Below are 17,485 nucleotides of genomic sequence, written 5' to 3'. Positions count from 1 at the left end.
ATGTGTCAAAGAAAATATGGGTGGCTATTTACATAATCTTGGAGTGGGGAGAACCTTTATAAACCATAGAGGAAAGCATTTTGACAGATTATATAACAGTTTAAAACTTCTGGCCAGGTGCAAGGGCTCATGCCTGTAATCCCAGCTACTTGGGAGGCTAAGGCAGGAGAATCACTTGAACCCGGGAGGCAGAGGCTATGGTGAGCCAAGATCGCGCCACAGCACTCCAGCCTGGGCAATAAAGTGAGACTCCCTCAAAAAAAAAAAAAAAAAATTTAACAATTAAAGAGTTTGGGAGAGGCATGGCAGCGGCCAGGCAGCCTGGCTTTGCTGAGGCTCTAGATGCGCTATGCCTCGCAGGCACTCGGCACATGCCTTCCCTGCAGCCGGGATGCCCAAGAGGAAGGTCGGCTCCACTGAAGGGGCCACAGAGGAAGAGCCCAAGAGGAGATCGGCACGGTTATCAGCTGAACCTGCTCCTGCAAAAGTGGAAACGAAGCTGAGAAAGCAGCAGGAAAGGATAAATCTTCAGACAAAAAAGTGCAAACGAAAGGGAAAAGGGGAGCAAAGGGGGAAAAGTCAGAAGTGGCTAACCAAGAAACTGAAGATTTACCTGCAGAAAACAAGAAACTAAAACTGAGGACAGCCCCTTTGAAGTGTCAGTGCCTTTTTTTAGGAGGTGAAATCATTCTCTGGTTGTTTACTTTTTGGTACAACCAGAAGACAGTGTGGGATATTGAGTGATGGGAGGCTTTGACTGTCTTGGGTGTCAGCTTAGCATTCCGTAGTTGGGGGGTTAGTTTTTATATCCTATAATACCAGGCATACTAAATGGCACTATGGAGTCACAGTCCTGCATTTAATGTATTGAACATTTTTAATTACTTCTGTTCCCATGTTGTTTTTTAGTAGAACTGTTTCCTAAAGAAAACCGCTCCTTGATGATGGCTCTCCCTGTCAGAATTTCGTGCACTCTGTGAGCTCTTTGGTCGTGGTAGTCCTGTTTTCCTAATAACTTTGATACTGTGCTGTGAAAGATTGAAAATTTGAATATGTAGTGTACATGCTATTCAGTTGTGAATTGGTGGGACATACGTAACAGCTTATCAATGTGTGAAGATACTGGTACTTGATGACCTCATAAGGAAAATTTGCTTCCAGATTTTAAGCTGGAAAGTCACTGGAATAACTTTAAAAAAGAATTAAAATACATGGCTTTTAGATTTTGGGTATGTATATTAAGAATTGGGTACAAATTGAAATGTCCGTGTACTGATCTTCAGCACAACCAGTGAAATCTCAATTATGAAGGAAAAAAAGGGCCAGGCACGGTGGTTCACACCTGTAACCCTAGCACTTTGGGAGGCTGAGGCAGGTGGATCACAAGGTCAGGAGTTCGAGACCAGCCTGACCAACATGGTGAAACCCCGTCTCTACTAAAAATACAAAAATTAGCCAGGCCTGGTGGTAGGCGCCTGTAATCCCAGCTACTCGGGAGGCTGAGGCAGGAGAATCGCTTGAACCTGAGAGGCAGAGGTTGCAGTGAGGCGAAATCGCACCATGGCACTCCAGCCCGGGCGACAGAGTGAGACTCTCAAAAAAAAAAAAAAGAGCAAGGAAATGCTCATGAATATAGAAATTTATGGGTAAAAAAAGCTGATTATAGCATAATGGTAAAGCTAATACATAAATAAATGTTCATCAATCAGGATGAGATAAAAAATTATACTGAGCTGGGCGCGGTGGCTCACGCCTATAATCCCAGCACTTTGGGAGGCTGAGGCAGGTGGATCACAAGGTCAGGAGTTCGAGACCAGCCTGACCAACTGGTGAAACCCCATCTATACTAAAAATAGAAAAATTAGCTGGGCGTGGTGGCACACACCTGTAATCCCAGCTACTCGGGAGGCTGCGGCGGGAGAATCACTTGAACCCGGGAGACAGAGGTCACAGTGAGCCGAGATCGTGCCACTGTACTCCAGTCTGGGCGACAGAGCGACACTCCATCTCAAAAAAAAAAAAAAAATATGATACTGTGTAGTTGTTAAAAAGAATGTGGTCAGTCTACGTGCTGTGGAATGATGTCCAAGTTGTATTTATTAATGGAAAAAAAAAGTAAACTAGGATAAAGTATGATTTCATTTATGTGAGTATTTTAAATATAAATATACTCATAAAATCTGCGCTGGGTGTGGTGGTGCATGCCTGTAATCCCAGCACTTTGGGAATCCGAGGTGGATTGCTCAAGCCCAGGAATTGAAAACCAGCCTGGGAAACATGGCAAAACCCCATATCTACAAAAACAAACAAAAACCAAAAATTAGCCAGGCATGGTAGTGTATACCTGTAGTCCCAGCTACTTGGGAGGTTGAGGTGGGAGGATCACTTGAGCCAGGGAGGTCAGGCTGAAGTGAGCTGTAATCACGCCACCATACTCTAACCTGGGCAACAGAGTGAGACCCTGACTCAAAAAAAAAAAAAAAAAATCTGAAAAGATACACATTAAACTTTAATTTTAAAGGATTACCCCTGAGAAATGGGATGGAGTCAGGCTAACAGTCACATTTTCTGTTTTTCTTCTGTAATGTGTAATTTTTTTTCACAACAGTAAACATTATTCATATATTTCTTTTTTCTTTTTTTTTTTTTTGAGGCAGAGTCTTGCTGTGTCGCCCAGGCTGGAATGCAGTGGCGCGATCTCGGCTCACTGCAACCTCCGCCTCCCGGGTTCACGCCATTCTTCTGCCTCAGCCTCCCGAGTAGCTGGGACTACAGGCACCCGTCACCACGCCCGGCTAAGTTTTTTTGTGTTTTTTAGTGGAGACGGGGTTTCACCTTGTTAGCCAGGATGGTCTCAATCTCCTGACCTCGTGATGAGGAGATCATGAGGCCACCCACCTCAGCCTCCCAAAGTGCTGGGATTACAGGCGTGAGCCACCACGCCTGGTCATATATTTCATTATACTTAAAATTTGTGATAGAAGTGAATTTTGCTTATTCTCTGAATGTTTTAGTAAACAAAACATGTTCTGTGGAAGATTTTCCTGAGTTCTCTGTAATGTTTCTAGTTTTTCTATCTAAGACTTCACTATTCATTTCTAAAGACTCTGTTACCTTTTAAAATTGAGGATAGGTCATATCTGATATATTTCTGAACCCCTCAGTCCCTGTGGATCTGTTTTTGAATGTCTGACTCTATTCGAGATGTTAGAGTTTCGCTCACCATAACATCCCTGTAATCTGTTCTGTATCTCTTACCATCAGACTACTTAGATAATTGTAACACTATGAACATTTGAGCATTGTTTTAAGCTTTTAATTATTCACTTTTACAGAGGCATTAGAGAATAATCATTCTTTTTAACTAACTAGTAGAGCCCTCTTTTTTTTTTTTTTGATATGGAGTCTTGCTCTGTCTCCCAGGCTGGAGTGCCATGGCACAATCTTGGCTCACTGCAACCTCTGCCTCCTGGGCTCAAGCGATTCTCCCACCTCAGCCTCGCTGGTAGCTGGGACTATAGGTGCATGTCACTACACCTGGCTAATTTTTTGTATTTTTGGTAGAGATGGGGTTTCGCCATGTTGCCCAGGCTGACCTCGAACTCCTGAGCTCAAGTGATGTGCCTGCCTCAGCTTCCCAAAGTCTAGGATTACAGGTGTTAGTCACTGCACCCAGCCATAGATCCTATTTTTATTGATCCTTTGTTCACTTTAAGGCAGGGGTCCGCAACCCCCAGGCCACGTATACCTGTATACCTACTGGGCTGTGGCCTGTTAGGAACCAGGCCATACAGTAGGAGGTGAGTAGGGCAAGAGCATTACCGCCTGGCTCCACCTCCTGTCAGATCAGTGGTGGCATTAGTTTCCATAGGAGTGCGAACTCTATTATGGACTGCACATGCGAGGGATCTAGGTTGTGCACTCCTTATGAGAATCTAAAGCCTGATGATCTGAGGTGGGACAGATTCATCCCTGTAAATCATCTGCCACCCTGTGCGTGGAAAAATTGTCTTCCACAAAACTGGTCCCTGGTGCCAAGAAAGTTGGGGACCGCTGCTTTAGGGGGTGCTGAACCTAACTCCTGGTAATATAAAGAGTCAATTTCAGTTTCATATAATTTTCTGAGGCTTTTCAGGAAATCTTACTTGAGTTATGCACTGAAAAAATAATGTTTTTTGCCATTTTTATTAACTTGCAAGTACTGTTTGCTTATTGGGTGAGATGACTTGGTTACGTTAACCGTCTCCTCAGTAACCAGAACTAGAGGTTTGGAGCCGCACGTCAGTAGGACTCTGCGTGATGATGCTTGAGTTCTGTATCTGCACTGTCCAGTCCATTAGCCACTAGCCATATGTGATGTCAAACATTTGACATGAGGGTGGTGTGAGTAAGGAACTGAATTTTTGATTTTGTATGATTTAAATTGAGTTTTAAGTAACCACATGTGGCTAGTAGCTATATAGATAGAGCGGGTTTAGAGAATGTCCTTCAACTTTTTTCTCTTTGCTTACTGATACATACAAAACTATGTGAATTTCTTTCTCGTAATTTCCCTTTCCTTTTTTTTTTTTTTTTTTTGATGGAGTCTCACTCAGTTGCCAGGCTGGACTGCAGTGGCATGATCTCGGCTCACTGCAAACTCCGCCTCCCTGGTTCAAGTGATTCTCCCGCAGCCTCCCGAGTAGCTGGGATTACAGGCACACACCACCATGCCCAGCTAATTTTTGTGTTTTTTTTAGTAGAGATGGGTTTTCACCATGTTGACCAGGATGGTCTTGATCTCCTAACCTCGTGATCCGCCCACCTCGGCCTCCCAAAGTGCTGGGATTACAGGCGTGAGCCACCACGCTGGCCTAATTTCTCTTTTCTCTGCATTGAACTAGAAAAACATCGTTCTCTTTTTCGTATGTTCCATAGTTACAAAAGCTGTAACATAAGGTCTTTTTCATCATTATGTTTTCTGACATATCTGAAAATAAGCAGTGATCCCAGGTAGATAATCATATTAATCATAAGAGACCAACGTTTGTGATATTTATTACATGCTTTTTTCAGAGATGGAAAATAATGTCCTGCAAGATGAGGATTGAACAGTTAAAACAAACAATATGTAAAGGAAATGAAGAAATGGAGAAAAGTAAGTAATTCGTGTCCTTCCTTCCCGCCCTAGAAAGCGCCTATGTGGAATTTCATGGGATTAATAAACTAGAGGGACACAGAAAGGAAGGGAGGGGTGAGGCAGTGGCAACTTGGAGAATTTTACTACTCGCCTTCATCTTTCCTTGTAAAACATTTGTATAGGAATATTTAAAAATTAAATACACAATTATAGAGGTCTTAAATAACCAGATTCCTCTCTCAATTAAAAAAGTTGGCCAGGCGCCGGGCGTGGTGGCTCACGCCTGTAATCCCAGCACTTTGGGAGGCCGAGGCAGGCAGATCACAAGGTCAGGAGATCAAGACCATCCTGGCTAACACGGTGAAACCCTGTCTCTACTAAATACAAAAAGTTAGCTGGGTGTGGTGGTGGGTACCTGTAGTCCCAGCTACTCGGGAGGCTGAGGCAGGAGAATGGTGTGAACCCAGGAGGCGGAGCTTGCAGTGAGCCAAGATTGCGCTACTGCACTCCAGCCTGAGCGACAGAGCCAGACTCTGTCTCAAAAGAAAAAAATAAAAAAGTTGGCCAGGCACGGTGGCTTATGCCTGTAATCCCAGCACTTTGGGAGGCCAAGGCGGATGGATCACCTGAGGTCAGGAATTTGAGACCAGCCTGGCCAACATGGTGAGACCCCGTCTCTATTAAAAATACAAAAATTAGCCGTGCGTGGTGGCAGGCGCCTATAATCCCAGCTACTCAGGAGACTGAGGCAGACTTGCTTGAACCTGGGAGGCAGAGATTGTGGTGAGCTGAGATCGTGCCATTGCACTCCAGCCTAGGCAACAAGAGCAAAACTGTGTCTCAAAAAAAAAGTTAAGGAATGTATGTTCCCATTTGCCTTGGCTAGCAGGAAGCTCAGAGTCTTAACTTGGTACTCACTTGTAATAATTATTGGCTCATGCCAGAAGCACAAAATATTGTTTTTTTTTCCCCTTAGTGAGTCTCTACATTGTAATCTGTATTAATTTTACATCATATTTGTACACTTTATACTTTATCATAGGTCGTTGTCAAAATGAATTCTCTTAGAAGTCCTACATCCTTAACCCATTTCCCATTTGCCCCAAGAATACTCGTATTTCTAATCCTAATGTAACATCATATACATTTCTGTTACATTAGGATTAGAGACAAGTTCTGTTTAGAAATATCTCCAAGAACAGTTTTTATATTTTATTTTCACATTGAAAATCAGATTTACTTCAGACTCAAAGAGCATGTTTATGTAACATTAAATGAGTGCTGGCAGCAAGCTGCAGTCCATGAATTTCTGAAGATCACTGTTTAAAGTTTAGAATGAGTCACCATCAGACCTCGTGAATCCCTTTTCTTGTCTACTCATTGCTTCCAGAAGCAAGTCTTTTACAGTGGCATGTAATGGTGTAAAGCTTCCGTTGAAAACATTTGTCCTAATAAAGTGCTCACGTGGAGTTTCACGGGATTACTAAACTAGAGAATTAGGGCAGCACAGTGAACAGTGCCCAGAACTATACAGAACCTACTGTCCACCCAGTCTTGCATGCATTCTCCAAAGGCTCTGGTTCAGTAGCAACATCAAAACCCATGCCTTAACATTAGTTCATGCTCTCCCCATCTTACCATGATATTCAGGGCTTTGCCACCGGGCATCTGGGAACCTCCTGAAAATTGCTGAATTTACTGATCCTGCGTGTTTCTCTGATGAGCATGTTAAAAGCTCTGATCAGCTCTTTTTAACACATTCCTAACTCCCAAAAACAAAAACAACCACCACAAAGAATTAGACATAGATCTAAAGGAGTGGACCCTATAACAGTGGTTTCCATCCCTAGCAAATCATCAGTCACCTGGTGACCCTTTTAAAATCTAGAGAGAGAACCCTAGGATCTATCCTGGACTTAGGAAAATGATCACATGCTTCAATGTGATGGCAATGTCAAATCGCCGTGTTGAAGAAAAAAGCTTCAACGTGCTTACTCTGTATTTCTGTCCTCCTCTCCTTATGACTGGTAACAGTTTACAGATGGGCCCAGATCTAGATGCCACAGTTTGAATAGCACTACTCCAGGTGGTTCTGATGACTTGCCAGGGTTGGGAACTGCTGCTCTTTTAGAATGTACGTGTCTCCTTCCCACCCTCTAGACCAGACTTAGAAAATTTGCAAACAATTTTAAAGGTGTTAATGGATTCCAGAAACTATGCTTGGACTCATGCTTAAGAGCTTGTTGTTGTTGAATTATGACATGTAGTCACAAAAGGGCACAAATTATAAATTGTAGAGACTGATGAATTATTTCTCTAGAATCTTTTGACTTAAGGTTTCATGATATACATTATATGGTATAATACAGATATAGGGCATAGATAGGGAATTTAGGTTATATGCAATTGCAGTGTTGAGTTGATCTGTGCTGTAGTCAGAGTAACTTATCTGAAGAAGCAAGAGTAGATTACAGATATAGCACCAAACATTTTGATGTTTATGGGGAGATGGTAGGGAGAGAGGAGGATGACTGCCTGCTGAGTCTGCACTGGGTGCAGATGAGGTGACTGATGATTTCCTGCCACCTGCGAGTGGTCATGATAATACATTTGAAATGGATCCTCCCCCAAAAATCTGACCACTGTATGACTCAGGATCGTGGCTGGATAGATTCATTTCAGCACTTGTAAAGAGCTTGGTAAAGATAATGAAAATAAGTTAGCATGTGATGGAACCAAGAGACTGAACCTTTAGGACATTCACATTAAGCAGGATGGCAAAGAGATGTTGTTGTTGTTGGTTTTGAGATGGAGTCTCACTCTGTTGCCCAGGCTGGAGTGCAGTGGCACGATCTCGGCTCACTGCAACCTTCACCTCCCCGGTTCAAGCAATTCTCCTGACTCAGCCTCCCAAGTAGCTGGGATTATAAGCACCCATCACCACACCTGGCTGATTGTTGTTTCAAAACTGTAAGAAATCGGCCAGGTGCAGTGGCTCACACCTATAATCCCAGCACTTTGGGAGGCCGAGGCGGACGGATCACATTGAGGTCAGGAGTTCGAGATCAGTCATGGTCAAACTCCATCTCTACTAAAAATACAGAAATTAGCTGGGTGTGGTGGTGAGTGCCTGTAATCCTAGCACAAGATCAGTCATGGTCAGACTCCATCTCTACTAAAAATACAGAAATTAGCTGGGTGTGGTGGTGTGTGCCTGTAATCCTAGCTACTGGGGATGCTGGGTCAGGAGAATCAATTGAACCCGGGAGGCGGAGGTTGCAGTGAGCCGAGATGGCGCCACTGCACTCCAGCCTGGGCAACAAGAGCGAAACTCCATCTCAAAACAGAAAAACTGTCAGACATCTAATGCGTGCAACCAAATACCTAAGTTCAGCAGTGCTCAGTGAAAGAGGGTGGGAGGGTGGTTTGGACCCACAGACATTTATCAGGTACGTTTTATACCCTAGTTAGGAGACAGCAAGGCTTTGGTGGGACCTCATATGAGGAACCAAAGAGCTATGCGCCATCAGAAGAGTCCGAACACATTACCATAGGGTTCCGAAGAGCAAAAGGTCTGGGGAGTGTTTATGGAGGGGGGCCTTCCTGAATGAGTAAAATTCAAACATTTAGAAAACAGGAGCAAATAGATAGCCTGAGTGTTAGGGAGTGATAACTGATTCAGCATTCATCCTTCCATGCATTCAAGTGGTTCCGCCTTGCAGAAAGGATTTGAAATATGTTGCAATTGAGTACAGCTAGAGCGAAGGGTGTGCAGAGGGGAACTGTGGGATATGTACCAATTTGGAGGAGGCCTTGAGCTGAGGGGTTTGCTCTGTATTTGATGGGCAGTGGAGAACCACTGAGCATGGACTATAATTTGTAAAGATTGAGCAAGTGAAAGCGGGTATGAAGGCGTGGAGTCGAGCCGTGTTGGAGATAGGCAGAGTGTTGGTGAGCGTTAACTAGGATTGTGATAGTAGGAATGAAAAGAAAGGCCTAGATAGAAAGACTTGGACTGGGAATGGAATTGACCATCAAGGGGTTGATTAGGCAGTGGACACGTCAAAAATAATCTTGAAGTAGGGAAACTGGAGAAGATTTTCCTGGAAAAATAATGAACTTGATTTTGAACTTGGGTTTAAGTTGCCTAAGCAACTCCTAGATATCTGTCTGAGAGTTTACAGCTTGTTTTTGTCATTCAAGTGAAGTTTAGCTACAGCCCAACAGCCCTAGCAGGTGTAGGAACCAGAATTCGAAAGGACTCCACAAAAAGGACCTAAATCTGACAGGACGAGTGTATGTCTCCTCATGATTGTGTGGCCAGGCTTTTGTTTCCCTCGCAGCACTTAAAAGGCTGGGCATGTGTGTCTAGATACCTCACCAGATGTGTTCCCACCCACCCTGCTGGTTGCTGCCACATTCCACTGTGACTTTTCAGAGCTCTTGGGCTGTTTCTGTTGCCCTTCTCCTCTACTGGATGACCACCTGCTGTGAGATTATCCCTGGGTTCTCTGATTATAGCCCAAGGCACACCTAAGAAGTTTCTAGGGAAATCAGATAGCCAGTAAGTTTTTCAAACTTGAATTAGATCTCTTTTCTGCCCATTGTGACTATTCTTTGGTGCACACTGTAGGAAAATCAGGTCCTTCCTGTGCTAAACTTAAACTCGATAGTTGTTGAGTGACTCCTTTTACTAGTGATGATTACAAATGGAGATCCAGAGTCATTTTAATCATGGTTCTCTTTGCTTTATGTGTAATATCTACTTGAACTAAACTCTCAAATTTTCCACTTAGTGAACATTATATTATTCCGGTTTTGCTTTCAGTTTAGATTGCAAGGGAAAACACGCGTGTTTGTGGGGTGGAGCTCTGCAGTACACAGGAACTATTTGCAGAGATAATTGTTGGGTGTGATTTATTTATTTTAGATTCTGAAGGCCTTCTCAAAACCAAGGAAAAGAATCAGAAGCTTTACAGTCGAGCACAACGGCACCAAGAGAAAAAGGAGAAGATTCAGAGGCATAATCGCAAACTTGGTGACCTGGTAGAAAAAAAGACCATTGACTTAAGAAGTCATTATGAGCGTCTGGCAAATCTTCGACGATCCCATATATTAGAGCTCACCTCTGTCATTTTTCCAATCGAGGAAGTAAAGACTGGTGTGAGGTACATTAAGCAAGTCTTTTGACTCCAGGAATAGATCAAGTTCCAAATACTTTTTAAAGTATGTCATTACCTCATTTATTGGGTCTTATTCTGGGGTCATTGGTTTTCCTGGTGATGGAACATAAGTCTTATCTGTTTCAACAAACAGTATGCACCGTAGAAAGCTGGGGAGGCAGACAGGTGAGGGGTGGGGCCCAGGCTTGTGTACTGTCCTGGAGCTTCTAGATGAGGTGCTGACTCACACTCCTGATTAAGAACCATCTGATGGCTGGGAGTGGTGGCTCATGCCTGTAATCCCAGCACTTTGGGAGGCCGAGGCAGGCAAATCACCTGAGGTCAGTGGTTTGAGACCAACCTGGCCAACATGGCAAAACATTGTCTCTACTAAAAATACAAAAATTACCCAGGCATGGTGGCGCGTGCCTATAGTCCCAGCTACTCAGGTGGCTGAGGCAAGAGAATCGCTTGAACCCAGGAGGCTGAGGTCGCAGTGAGCCAAGACTGTGTCACTGCACCCCAGCCTGGGTGACAGAGCGAGACTCTGTCTCAAAAAAACAAACAAAAAAAAAACAGAGAACCATCTGATGGGCGGTATTGGGCCATTTATTAGTTGTGTGTTGTGAGGCATGTTCTTGGACCTCAAAATCTTGATTTCCTTGTCTGATAAATGGGGATTTAAAAATGCCTTTTTCACAGAGAAGTCATGACAAATACATAAGAAAACATCTAGAGCTTGGGGTCTCTTAGATGGTGGGCACTACGTGTTGACTTAGCCTTTTCCTGGTGACTGCTGCTTATTGTGTTAACTGTTATCGAGCACTGAATACTGTGACTTTAGTCTTAGGTGGTAGTGCATGGATAACCCCTGGTGGGATGGACAGGACAGTGGTTCCCCCATCTGCCTGTTCATCTGAGAAATAGAGGTTCCAGAGGGCACCCCTCCAACCTCCCAGTCCATCTTGTAATACTTTTATATCTTTAAACTTCCCTGATGCTGCTGCTGATCAGCAGATTTGGAAACTACTACCGAAGGCTTCCATTTATTCCCACAAGCCACCAGGCTGCTCTAATTGAGGATTTTCCTGTCTTCTGGCTGCTCTCACTCTCCAGCACCTTTTCCTGGAAACTGACGCTCACTGGACTATTGCTAGTTTCATAACTATTCTCTTCAGTCTGTCCTTTAGTCTGTTGCCAGAGTTGGCTTCCTAAAAACCAAAAAGACTGATTGCTACTTCCAGCTTGAGAAGCTGCTCTCTTGACTCTAAGTATTTTGTCATTAGTAAGAGTTGGCAAATAGAAAAATAAAAAGGCAGATTCAAAATAGAGCAAAATAGAAAGGTTTTTAGGAGACTGACAGCTGAGTGCAATGTGTGATCTTGAGTCCTGAACCCCAAAAGAGATATTAGCAGGACAGTTGGAGAGAGTTGAATAAGGTCTGTAAATTAGTTAATAGTGTTGTAGCAGTGCTAATTATCTGGTTGTGATTATTGTATAATATTTTCCTGAATTGATACTTTGGGGAAGTTGAGTGAAGTGTATACAGGGAAACTTTAAAATTCTTGCAACTTTTCTGTAAGGCTGACTTTTTTCAAAAAGAAAATACACACACACACGAAGAGAAAACATGAAGAAAAACTATTTCTGTGCTGCTTTAATCTTTTATTTAGTGTATGTTATTATATGCCATTAATTTTTTTTAAAGAAGCTGGTGGTTTTAAAGTTACCCTTCTAATAAGATTTCTTGTTTGCATTTCTCTCAACTTCTTGTGGGAGAAGGGAGACGTAGCAGTACAGCTCAGAACTGGCCACAGTCTTATCTGTGACAGGCGGTAGCAGCTATCTTACACGTATGTTGTGGCAGAAGGAAAGATATGAAGAACCACTGGCCAAGAGGACAGAATCTAAACTTGGTGCAGCACAGAAGGCCCTTCCCAGACTGCCTGCTTCCTACCTGCTTTCCCAGTACCGTCTCCTGGCACTTCCCTTGTGCATCCCACACACCAGCCACACCGAGCATCTCTGTTCCCCAAGCACACTATGTTCTTCCCCCTCACTGCATTTGTACCTGCTGTGACTTCTCATGGTGGGTTTTTTTTGTTTTTTGATTTGAGAGGGAGTCTCATTCTGTTGCCCAGGCTGGAGTGCAATGGTGTGATCATAGCATCATTCGTGGGCTCAAGCAGGCCACCTGCCTTGACCTTCCAAAGTGCTGGAATTACAGGCATGAGTCATCATGGCGGGCTTGTTGTTATTTTTTGTTGTTCTTGGTTTGTTGTTGTTGTTGTTGTTGTTTGTTTGTTTTTTTGAGATGGAGTCTCACTCTGTCACCCAGGCTGGAGTGTAGTGGCATGATCTCGGCTCACTGCAACTTCTGCAGTGAGGTTCAAGCAATTCTCCTGACTTAGCCTTCTGAGTAGCTGGGATTACAGGCACCCGCCACCACGCCCAGCTTATTTTTGTATTTTTAGTAGCGATGGGGTTTCACCATGTTGGCCAGGCTGATCTCGAATTCCTGACCTCAAGTGATCTGCCTGCCTCAGCCTCCCAAAGTGCTGGGATTACAGGCATGAGTCACTGCACCTAGCCCTGTTGTTTATTTTCTTTTTTTTTTTTCCCCTGAATATTTTCAGTCCTCGGTTAGTTCAAGACATGGAACCTGTGAATACAGGGCTGGCTGTGGCATGTGATGGCATGGGAAACATGCGTAAGGCCCTTGTGCTGCACACTGAAGTACCATTGCTGGCTCAAGGAAAAGCACTTGAGAGACTGAGCTGCACGCTAAACTAGCTGCTCTTTTTGTGGGATGCTATTTTTACTTGAAAGAACAACAGACAGACTTGAGTATTAAAGAGAGTTTAAAAAATGTAAAACAGTGTCACTCTTTACTAATTTTTTGTTTTGAAAGATTTTTTTCATAAAAATATATAATAGGTTTATTGGTATTTTTGAATGAATTATTTATATTTTTCTCAGTATTTCTAATTCAGTATCAGTAATCTAACCCATATAAACAAAAGTTCTTTGGGATTCCAAAGTGTTTTAAACATGTAGAGAGGTGTTGGGACCAAGTAGTTTGAGAACCTAATATGTTCAGCCCTAGCTCATGGTTCCGTCTTCCTCACATTGTGTGGGCTTCTGTGCCACAGCTGGTTTGATCTTCCTCTGTGATAGCAAGCTCTTATCTACATATATTCCAGTTAAATTCCTGGCCAGGCATGGTGGCTCACAACTGAAATATTTGCACTTTGGCTGGTCACGGTAGCTCATTGATTATAATCTCAGCACTTTCAGAGGATTGCTTGAGGCCAGGAGTTCGAGACCAGCCTGGGCAACAAAGTGAGACCCCATCTCTACAAAAAAAATTTTTTTAAGTTAACCAGATGTGGTGGTAGGTACCTATAGTCCTAGCTACTTAGGAGGCTGAGGCAGGAGGATTTCTGGAGTCTAGGAGTCAAGGCTTCAGTGAGCTATGATTACATCTGTCACTGCGCTCCATGTTGGGTAACAGAGTGACACCCGTCTTTAAAATAAAAAATAAAAATTTAACGTAAAATTCCTGTGCTCATAGGCAGCTTTTCGATGTTCTAGCATGTCTTGCAGGTATATTGCATGCCCTTAAAAACCCTCTCTCTTGAAATCCATGTGTGTCTTCCTACTTGTAGAGACCCCGCAGATGTGTCTTCAGAGAGTGACAGTGCCATGACCTCCAGCACTGTGAGCAAGCTTGCTGAAGCCCGGAGGACAACTTACCTCTCAGGACGATGGGTCTGTGACGATCACAACGGAGACACCAGCATTAGCATTACAGGGCCTTGGATTAGCCTCCCTAACAATGGGGACTACTCTGCCTACTACAGCTGGGTGGAGGAGAAGAAAACAACCCAGGGGCCTGGTGAGAAGCAGCATATCCTTTGAAATCTATGTATAGAGAGAGTTATAGGTAAAATTGACATAATGAAATGAACAACTTTCAAGTGAACAATTCAGGGGCATTTAGTACATTCACAGCATTGTGCTCCCATCACCTCTGTGTCATTTCAGAACATTTCGATCACCCCAGACAGAAACCCCATGGCATGAAAGTGTCACATTCCCCCACTCCCCCTTCCCCTCAGCTCCTGGCAACCACACATTGCTTTCTGTGTCTATAGATTTGCCTGTTCTGGGCAACTTATATAAATGGAATCACAGAATATATAGCTTTTTGTGTCAGACTTCTTTCACTTAGCATAATGTTTTCAAGATTCATCCACATGATAGCATATATTAGTGTTTCATTCGCTTTTATGGTTGAGTAATATTCCATCGTATGGATAAGCCACGTTTGTGTATTCGTTCATCACCTGATGGACTGAAAACATGTTTTAGATGTCTCACCTTTTGGGGGTTAATATTGCCTTGTTTATATAAGAGGACATTATTTAAAGAAGTATATTTAACCTGTTGAGACCCATATTTATAGTGTATAATTTTGTAATGTGTTTTAGTAGTCCTCAATGGAGATTGAAAGGCCCCAATGGAAAAACCCTTTAAAACCCCTGCAGTTTCTCTTTGGTGGAAAAAGATTGTTCATTTAGTCACTCAGTAAATATTTAGTGAGCTCATGCTTTGTGTCATGCACATTGCTGGGTGCTGGAGATACAAAGGTGACCAAGACAGAGGTGGCCCTTTGCCCTTCTCAGGGGAGAAAGGTAGGAAGCAAGTAAATGATCAAGATACTGTACATGGAGTGAGTGCCATGGAAGGACCTAGGGGAGCATCCTGGGGCAGGATGGGGTGCAGAGGAAGGGATGACTCTTCCGTAGGGTTGTCAGGAGAGGCCTCTCTGGGGAGGTGACATTCAAGTTGGACATTTATTGTTTTGATATTACGTTATCAGGTTCACGCAGGTCAGACTTTAATTTCATTTATGTTGGGTCTATTTAGGCCATTTGCTCTGTTACATTGCTCTCAGCAAAAGCAAAATATACATATATATATATATATATATATATATATACATACACACACACAAATAATGGACCATTTATGTCTGGTCATGGAGCGTCTATTAAGTAAGCACTAAAACGTAACAGTGCTATCATGATAAAATCATAAATGATAAACTCGTAGATCATTAGTAGTTTTGTTGGAATGAAGGTTTTGTACACGGTGGTTGTTTTCTTACTGCAGACATGGAGCAGAGTAACCCTGCCTACACCATCAGTGCTGCGCTGTGCTATGCAACTCAGCTGGTCAACATTCTGTCTCATATACTTGATGTAAATCTTCCCAAAAAGCTCTGCAACAGGCAAGTAATTGAAGGTGGTAATGTCGTCTTTATCATGGCTCTTTCAGGTTTCTATTTTGTCCTTATTTATTCCAATAAACCAAAAATAGGAATGTAAGTATTATCAAGACGGAGATGGTCGGATTGAAATGTTGAGATTAATTTCAAAAGCCTTATGTGCAGATTTGTTTCATTATCTTAAAATTGTACATGAAGTCGTCCAGAAGACCACAGAGGATATAAAGGGGAGTATCAGATGTTCAGACGGTTTGCTGCAGATCCTCATATGTTAAATTGTAGCCGTTGAATTCTTTGGTTTGTTGTTGTTGTTGTTGTTTTGAGACAGAGTCTCGCTCTGTCGCCCAGGCCAGAGTGCAGTGGCGCAATCTCTGCTCACTGCAACCTCCACCTCACAGTTTCAGGCAATCCTCCCACCTCAGCCTCCTGTGTAGGTGGGATCACAGGCACCCACCACCACGCCTGGCTAATTTTTGTATTTCTAGGAGTAAGGGGGGTTTTGCCATGTTGGCCAGGCTGCTCTTGAACTCCTGACCTCAAGTGATCCACCTGCCTCAGTCTCCCAAAGTGCTGGGATTACAGGTGAGCCACTGTGCCCTGCCCTGAATTCTTTTTGTTTGTTGTTGTTTTTTAATAAAAAACTCCTATGGTTTAAAATTCAAAACATTTATACAAAAACTAGCTGGGTGTGGTGGCCTGTGCCTGTATCCCAGCTATTTGGAGGCTGAGGCAGAAGAATCACTTGAACCCGGGAGCTGGAGGTTGCAATGAGGTAAGATCACATCACTGCACTCCAGCCTGAGTGACAGAGTGAGACTTCGTCTCAAAAATAAATAAATAAAATTCAGAAAATTTAAAGATATACAGCCTACCCAGTTTACACTACAACCTTCCTGCTACCCTCCAACTATCATTGCATTTCAAGCATATATAAACATATTATTACCATCTTCTCCCACTTAAAAAAATTCTTATTCTCTTTAATTTTTTTAAAAAATTAAAAGTTTGCTTTCTTCTTTTTTCTTGAGTCAGGGTCTCACTCTGTCGCCCAGGCTGGAGTGCAGTGGCACGATTTTAGCTCATTGCAACCTCCATCCCTCCCCAGGCCCAAACGATCCTCCCACCTCAGCCTCCCAAGTACCTGGGACTACAGGTTCATGCTACCACACCTGGCTAATTTTTTTTTGTATTTTTTTTTGTATGAGACAGGGTCTCCCTATGTTGCCTAGGCTGGTCTTGAACTCCTGGGCTCAAGCAATCCGCCCTCCTCTGCCTCCCACAGTGCTGGGATTACAGGCATTAGCCACTGCACCCGGCCATCATCTTCCCCCTTTAAATAAACACAGATGGTAGTATGCTATACTATGGTGTTTTACACTTTGCTTTTAAAATTTTTAGTTATGTAACACATATTTATGAAGTACCTACTGTGTGCCAACACTGGAGGGTACATTGGTGACAAAAAAATAATCCCTGCCCTCTTGGAGCTCACATTTTCATGGAGGGCCCAGAATAAATAGTAAACAAATCAACAGCACGTCACATGGCAGTAAGTGCTGTGGAGAACATTAAAACAGGATGAGATGGCCAGGTATGGTGGCTCATGCCTGCCTGTAATCCCAGCACTTTGGGAAGCTGAGGCAGGAGGATCACTTGAGCTCAGGAGTTCAAGACCAGCCTGGGAAACATAGTGAGACCTTGTCGCTACTAAAAATAAAAAAATAGCTGGATGTGGTGACACACACCTATAGTCCCAGCTACTTGGGAGGCTGAGGTGGGAGGATCGCTTGAGCCCAGGAGATTGAGGCTGCAGGCTGTAGTGAGCTATGATCATGCCAGTGCACCCCAGCCTGGGTGACAGAGTGAGACCATGCCTAAAAAACAAACAAAAAAGGTAAGAGAAAGGGAATG

General features: G+C 43.3%; 1 protein-coding gene across 1 annotated transcript in view; it reads left to right on the top strand.

Annotated features, from left to right (window-relative positions):
* ATG14 (autophagy related 14) overlaps window positions 1-17,485 on the top strand; it is a 46,347-nt gene that overhangs the window by 16,152 nt on the left and 12,710 nt on the right. The window contains exons 4-7 of the mRNA XM_002824769.6: window positions 5,056-5,137; window positions 10,050-10,287; window positions 13,950-14,179; window positions 15,460-15,577. Of these exons, the coding sequence (XP_002824815.1) occupies window positions 5,056-5,137; window positions 10,050-10,287; window positions 13,950-14,179; window positions 15,460-15,577 (668 nt within the window). The remainder of the gene's footprint in view (window positions 1-5,055; window positions 5,138-10,049; window positions 10,288-13,949; window positions 14,180-15,459; window positions 15,578-17,485) is intronic.

Source organism: Pongo abelii, chromosome 15, assembly GCF_028885655.2.
Source record: "Pongo abelii isolate AG06213 chromosome 15, NHGRI_mPonAbe1-v2.0_pri, whole genome shotgun sequence".
Lineage (NCBI taxonomy): Eukaryota > Metazoa > Chordata > Mammalia > Primates > Hominidae > Pongo > Pongo abelii.
This window is presented reverse-complemented; position numbering and strand designations above follow the sequence as displayed.